Genomic DNA, 7,737 nt, shown 5'->3' on the forward strand with positions numbered 1-7,737 from the left:
CCAGGATGATCTGAGGGACAGCAGCGGAGGAGAGCGCACAACACAGGGGACAAATAATGACAACTGTAGCTGAGGAGGAGATCAGCAAAGACATACACCAAAAACACACCTGAACCCTCCCTCCATGGGCACCAGTATGATCTGGTAACACTTTACAATAAGGTTACATGAGTAATGATGGAATAATGTCTGAAGTAATGACTGATTAATAGTGAATAAACATGTGATTCATGTATGCAGTAATGTCTACTCCATTAGTAATCAATACATAATGATGAATGACTCATGATTGGAATAATAATGATTCACTATGAAGTAAATGTGATATATCAGGGGTTAATTAAGGGTGTGAGATCCAAATGTTAATAAATCATGTGTTAACATTGCGGAAAAAGATAATACCATATCTTTCCGATAATATATGAATCAGACCTTAGTTAACGGTGCAATCGGAATTACTGACCATATGTTTCCATTATTACTGCACCGTTAACTAAGGTCTGATTCATATATGATCGGAAAGATATGGTACGATCTTTTTCCACAAAGTTAACACATGATTTATTAACATTTGGATATCACACCCTTAACTAACCCCTGATGTACCACATTTACTTCATAGTGAGTCATTCATCATTATGTGTCGACTACTAATGGACTAGACATTTCTGCATGCATGAATCACATGTTTATTCACTATTAATCAGTCATTACTTCAGACATTATTCCGTCCTTACTCACGTAACCTTATTGTAAAGTGTTACCTATGATCTGAGGGACAGCAGCGGAGAGCTAGCCTGATTATCATCGACTTTCAAATCTCTTTGAGACTTGGTCTGACCAAGAGCATAACAATTAACATTTCCCAAATGGCATGGTTGACCCGCCTCCCTTGGTTTGCTACTGGTTGTTTGCTTCCCGACAAAGCGGGAGGAGTTCCCGATTTTTCTGGAGTTCGGAAACGATATTTGTATTGCTCCTGAACTAACTATAGAAGCGACACTGAAGGTGTTGCATCACTAGGAGGGCGCGGCCTGGCTAACAACACAGGGGACAAATAATGACAACTGTAGCTGAGGAGGGGATCAGCAAAGGTACTATACACCAGAAACACACCTGAACCCTCTAACATTCAAACTTGTACAGTAGACAGAAACGAAGATAGGCTAATAAGCACACTTGCACACAGATGACCACACACACAAAAAACATGTACGCACACCCATCTAAATCTGCCCCATAAACATAATCACAAAGACACGCACGCACCTCCTCCTCCTCGTGTACTGTATGACGTCAATGCATACACGCACACACACAGGTCCCAATGACACGCGCACGCACACGCACACGCACGCACACGCACACGCGCACGCACACGCACACGCACACGCGCACGCACACGCACACGCACACGCACCTCCTCCTTGTGTATGACGTTGATGCGCGTCTTGATGTAGGGGAAGGCGTGCGAGGTGGTGAGGATGGTCTTGCGCTTGTACTGCTCGTGCAGCTCCCCGTGGGCGCGTCCGTCTAGCGTGAAGGGCGTGCAGTACATGAAGGTGCGCAGGTTGTAGTTCTTATCGAAGTAGGTGATGCGTTCCTTCAGCTCGTACGTGTCGAAGAAGGGCTCCACGTACGTGATCTGGAGGTAGGCCTGGTGGACGTGGACGAAAAACATTCATCATTATTTTTTTAGAATAATTTTTTTGACGGCTTTTCAAGCCTCTATTAGGTTTTTAGGAGACAGGACAGTGGAGGAGAGACAGGAAGTGAGTTGGGAGAGAGAAACGGGGAAGGGCTGGCAACCTGGGCCAGAATCGAAACCGGGTCGGCCTCGTAGCAGACGAGTGCCATACCGTTAGCGACACCGGTAGGGCCAAACATTCATCATCATTTCATTTTATTTTTCGGTCTGCTTAAAAGGTAGAGCCTACAGGATCGTTTATAGAATAGGCATTGCAATGGTGCTGCCAATTCCCAAATGTGTTATTTTCATTAATATTTACTAAGAAATAAACTAAATTGTGTTGGTCTGACCAAAGTACAGTATGTTTTGAATCTTTTGTGTATGAAAAGTACAATATTCTCAGTCATCATCTACAGTACGTGGAAACTACTAGGAAATTGATATTGGTGTTAAATAATTCTAGAAGTTAAGTACTAAAAATGAACATACTCTACCTTTAAAGTTCAAGTAGGTACAATAACGAAACAATTAATTACAATTTGCAAAAACAAATTATTAACAGTTAATAAAAGGCAAATACTTACGTAAGTAGTAACACATGTACCATAGTCATATACTAACACAATAACACTTGTTTTAAAAAATATTTGCAATACTGTGTATGTATGTACCGTACAGTAGAGAAGGGGTTAAGCCTAAATATTATTTTAAGGGCAGTTTGTCATTTATTTATAATATTCACATCATGGGACAGGAATTCTACAAGCTATGCCCTAGCTAAATATAGCTGCTTTGAGGGTGTAGGACATTATAAATTCTGTGGGTTTCTAATTATAGTAAACATTTCTCTGGAGATATTCCGGAGCAGCGAGGACATGGATGATGCAACCGTACTGTTTGTCTTTGCTGGGTGTGCTGATGGTCCACTTAGTTTTACTGGTCTGACTGACTTACATCTATTGTGGACATTTATGTACACACACACACACTTAAGCACACTTAATACATTATATACAAAACACACCATGCTTTCATTAGCATGCACATATGCGTGCACTCACAGACACATCAAAAGCGCACAGAAGCGCACACACGCTACTGTAAGGACATTTCTGGAGGGCGACTTGGCAGAGAAAGCCACTGTTGAAAAAAGCGATATAAATAAGAAGTAATCGTCCGAGAGAGAGAGAGAGAGAGAGAGAGAGAGAGAGAGAGATAGAGAGAGATAGAGAGATAGAGAGAATGAGAATGAGAGCGAGTGAGTGAGTGAGAGAGTGAGAGAGCAAGAGAGAGAGAGAGAGAGAGAGAGAGAGAGAGAGAGAGTAAGTGCACAGAAGTTCACATCTCCCATCCATCCAGTACCATATGGAAGAGCTCATGGACTTTTCTTTTTCCCGGCTGGATCCAGAGCAGAACAGATGCGGGCCGGGGGCGGGGCCCAGGTCCGGCCTTAGGCCAGAAAAGCCCTTCCACCCCTGCTGCATCCAAAAAAACACCCTATTCCTATACCGCCTCCACCCTTATGGCTTCCTTGCCTTTACCCCCCTCCCTCCCTCCGCCCTTATTCGACCCCGGGCTGAAACGGAACCCAGGTCTCTGACATAACACTCAGTGCCCTAGCCGTTTGCACCACAGCTGGGGCCATCCCTCCATCCTATCCCCATCCTAATCCCCATCCCTCCATCCCATCCTCATCCTCATGCCCAACCCCATCCCCCGGATATGGGATGTATTCAGGGCTCTAAATTAACGCACGCCAACACGCCAAATGCGGGTGAAAATCCATTTCGGCTAGTAGAAAAAATCATCCACTAGCCAAATTGGCCGGTAGACTCTAGCGCGCGCCCGAACGTCAAACAGCTGCCAGCACATATCTGTGGCTGACTGCCGTCTGATGAACGTAAAACGGCGCCTACATTACCCATGAACATTAGGCCTACCGTCATGATGTAGCCCACACCCATTGGCTGGCCGTTAATCACAATAACGCAGCTTCACATTCATTGGCTGCGTGTTAGATGCCCGCGCTGGAACTACTGTTGATCAAATATTTTCAATGAGCGGACTAGCGCGGATTACTTCGGTTTTGTAGGTTTTGGATGGAGATGAAAAAGAATGTGGCAGTGGTTAGAGCAAGGTTATGTGTCGGTGAATGCAACTTGCAACTGTAGTGACGCTGAAATGGAGTGGTGGTGGTGGAGCGAAAACGGCATGAGTGGAGGAGCATGACAGCTGTCTGTCAAAACCGTGTAGCCCTGCTGTCAGAAGTCGTCTGATATTTGCGAGGTCCTCGCAACTACCTACGATGGAGTTGTCGTTTCCTAATAATGCCCACGCCATCGGAAAGACCATGCACGAGTTTGACATGGATGAACGAGTAAGTGAAAAAAAAAAAACGGTAACAAAAAACTAGCGACGCTATGAAAGTAGCAAAGTAAAAGCTGGTGGTCTCCGTGATGTTATTGGATGTCTACTAGTTTAGACATAGCGTAGCCTAATTATTGTCATTCCAAGCGCATGATATTAGAGTGAAGCAAGTATTAATCCTGCAGGAACCTAAAGGTGTGAAGCAGCAGCAGCAGCATAAAGAAACACACAATGCAGACATCATACACATCGCACTGAGGTGTGTGTGTGTGTGTGTGTGTGTGTGTGTGTGTGTGTGTGTGTGTGTGTGTGTGGTGTGTGTGTGTGTGTGTGTGTGTGTGTGTGTGTGTGTGTGTGTGTGTGTGTGTGTGTGTGTGTGTGTGTGTGTGTCCTCTTCTCCTCCCCACCCCTCTCTTCTGTGCATTGTCCATGGCATTTGGCCTACTGTGTGTGAAGTTTAAGTGATAGGCCTACTGTGTGGGGGATATGAGGTTTTGTAGTGTTCGGTTGTGTGTGTTTGGCTAGTGTATGTTGAAAGTCTGGTATGTGTGCAACATGTGTGTTGAAGGCATGCTGTTTTTGTGTGAGGTGTAGGCCTAATACTGCATGTGAGGTTTGGGTGATGGTGTAATAGGCTAGTGTTTGGCTGTCTGTACAGTATATGGTCCAGCGTAGGTCTGGTATGTGAGAGGCATGTGTGATGCAATTCACTGTTTTCAGAGGAAATTGAATAAAAAATAATGAAAATGCAGGTAATAAAAATAATTACTAAATAATTACAGAATAAACTGAACAGTGAAATATGTTGAGTAGCCTATAATGTTTATACTGTTTATCTGTGTTGAGGATATAGTTTAATGGAATAATTAAAAGCAACATAATTAACGCATGGTTTATTTTGGTGAGATAAAAAAAAATGGCTAGTTGACCTTCCATTTGGCTAGTAAGAAAAAATGTCTACTAGCCAAATTGGCTGGTGGTGGAAAAAGTTAATTTAGAGCCCTGGATGTATTGCTGCTTATTTCCCCAGGGGATTCCTCACCTTATTGGGGTCCAGCTTTGTCTTGTCCACTGGGCTGGAGTCTTTGATGATCTCCACAAAGTCGTCACCAAAGCGCTCAGCATAGAACTCCTGCAAGAAATACCGCATGGCATGAAGTAAGTAAAGTAAAGTAAAGCAAGTCAAATCTTTTACTGCCACACAAGGTAGCTGGTGGTAATTTTTGGTAGCTTAGTCCATGGAAAAAAAATTAAGAGAAGATGAGGAGTGATGGCTTTTTGGTACAGTAGCTCAGTCCTCAGGGGAAAAGAAATGAGGAGAAGAAGAGAATAAATACTTCCTATTTTTCACAAAATGTGTATTTGTAATGGCTTGAATGGATGAGCAGAACAGAGCACTAGAGCATTAGAGGGCCATCCATTACTTACTACACATTATCCATTCATCAAGTCCAGTTATGCATAAACACACCACAGCCTCAAAATAACACAGAGCCAACCAGGAGCCCATCGCATACAGTATATTCAGGCATCAATAATTCATCTCCCTCTTCTCCCCACAGCTACTCCAAAACCATATGTCTGCTAAGACATCACTCCCCTCTCTTTTTTTCCCGGCATATCTTTCTCCTCATCTCTTCCTTCCTATTAGTTTTTAGTGGAAAACATCTGGTTGTTATCAGCAGTACAGTAGCTGCATATTCAACCCAATTTCATGAACGGATATTTCTGAATGTGAACGAAGTTGAGTGGCTGCTCTATGCTGTGCTGTGCTGTGCTGCTACTTCACTGAATCTTCGCACGCACTGATAAATGAAACATGAAGTCCTACAGCACATTACACAACCCCAACCCAACCCAAACCACACCCCATCCCAACCCCAACCCAAACCACACCCCATCCCAACCCCGACCCAAACCACACCCCATCCCAACCCAACCCAAACCACACCCCATCCCAACCCAACCCAAACCACACCCCATCCCAACCCAACCCAAAGCACACCATCCCAACCCCGACCCAAACCACACCCCATCCCAACCCCGACCCAAACCACACCCCATCCCAACCCCGACCCAAACCACACACCATCCCAGAATACTACTCACATGGCCCCCATCCCCCTGGCAGGTGCATGCACATCGCATACCACTTGTCAACCATCATGAAAACCTTCCAACCCTACTTCACACACTGTAGACCCTCAACTCCTCAACCCTGTGGTGGGTGAATCAGACCTGCAAACTCGTCAAAGAAAAAAAAAGGTGACAGTGTACAGCGGGGGTTCTATTTCTATTCACGTGAATGACCTAATTGACCGGGAAAAAGGTGACTGTCACCAAAAGGTGACGAGTTTGCAGGTGTGGTGAATAAGTGAGGCTCCACATAGCAGCACTCAGCTGAAAAACCCACCCCCTCTCTTCCCACACTGCCCCCCTCCCCCAAGGGGCGGATCTAGTCATTTTGGGGACCTAGGCGAAATATAAAAATGGGGCCCTCAAAAGTCATTCTTTAAACACGGCACCAAATGGCATGGAAGGAGTAAGGGTGCTATTTTAGTGTTTTGTCTCGTAGGTATCTTCGATTACTTTAAATAAGTGACAAATTAAGGTCAGGCCAACATTTTGTGTGGCTACCGTGACTGGTGTGACAGTTGGCCCCTATTAGGTGCAGATTTGGTCGGGGCCCTAGGCATGTGCCTAGGTTTGCCTAATGGTAAGTCCGCCTCTGCCTCCCCCCCAATGCAGTGATATGCATATCCCTCCTGTCCCACATCATAAACCCCTCTAACCCAGCTTGATACCCAGCTCCCGCTCTGCTTGACACATACCCTCAACTATCCTCTTTGCCCTCAGGTGAGGGGGCGATGAGGAGGCCCTGTATCCCAATTCCCAAACCCCACAGAGACACCTCCCCCTTCCCCCTCACAAGTCACATTTCTGCCGTAAAGTGTGTTACACTACACTACGTATGTGTTTTTTTGTTGTTGTTGGAGGAGCTGGGGTGTTTTTCCTCAAACCTATGATTTTATTATTTTGTTGAAGTTATTATGAAGTTATTATTATTAAAGCCTGTTATGGGCCATTAACTAGAGCTCCCAACTACATTCCAACTCTACACCAGTTTGATCATTAGGCCTACTCTTCTCTTCTCTACTCTACTCCAGTTTGGGCAACTTTACACCAGCCCAGAAAAAGGGAATTAAAAAAAAAAAATGTTTATTTTTAGGGGCTTTTATGCCTTTATTTGATAGGACAGTGGGAGATGGTGATAGGAAGCGACAGCAATCGCCCCCCAAGTCCCCAGCGTAACAGTCAATGCCCTTGCCTTTTGAGCCACTGTCGGGGCAGACAGGGACAATTTTAAGAGGAGCACTCTGCGTGACATATTCCGTCATCCACCCTCTTTGCCCTCAGGTGACTGAATGATGAGGCCCTAGATTCCACCACCCACTGAGAACCCCGCCTCGACTCCCCCTTCTCACATCCCCCTCCCCCTCTAAAAGGCTTTGGTTGTGTGTGTGTGTGTATGTGCACGTGCCTCCAGGCGATGGGAGATCTCGGCCAGCTTGGTGATAGAGGGCTCCTTGTAGACAAACTCCTGCTCGTCCAGGTCTCCAAAGCGGCAGCCATAGAAGCCCACGCGGAAATACGTGCCAAACATCCTCTATCAGCTACGG

At 45.2% G+C, this 7,737-nt stretch overlaps 1 protein-coding gene across 6 annotated transcripts in view; it reads right to left on the reverse strand.

The window, feature by feature from the left end:
* LOC134437622 (dedicator of cytokinesis protein 7-like) overlaps window positions 1-7,737 on the reverse strand; it is a 122,236-nt gene that overhangs the window by 8,769 nt on the left and 105,730 nt on the right. For all 6 annotated transcript variants that reach the window (XM_063187111.1, XM_063187135.1, XM_063187129.1 and 3 more), the window contains 3 exons: window positions 7,599-7,724; window positions 5,100-5,189; window positions 1,421-1,657 (listed from right to left, as the gene is read on the reverse strand). In XM_063187111.1, the coding sequence (XP_063043181.1) occupies window positions 1,421-1,657; window positions 5,100-5,189; window positions 7,599-7,724 (453 nt within the window). The remainder of the gene's footprint in view (window positions 1-1,420; window positions 1,658-5,099; window positions 5,190-7,598; window positions 7,725-7,737) is intronic.

The sequence above is a fragment of the Engraulis encrasicolus genome, chromosome 2 (genome assembly GCF_034702125.1).
Source record: "Engraulis encrasicolus isolate BLACKSEA-1 chromosome 2, IST_EnEncr_1.0, whole genome shotgun sequence".
In the NCBI taxonomy this organism is placed as follows: Eukaryota; Metazoa; Chordata; class Actinopteri; order Clupeiformes; family Engraulidae; genus Engraulis; species Engraulis encrasicolus.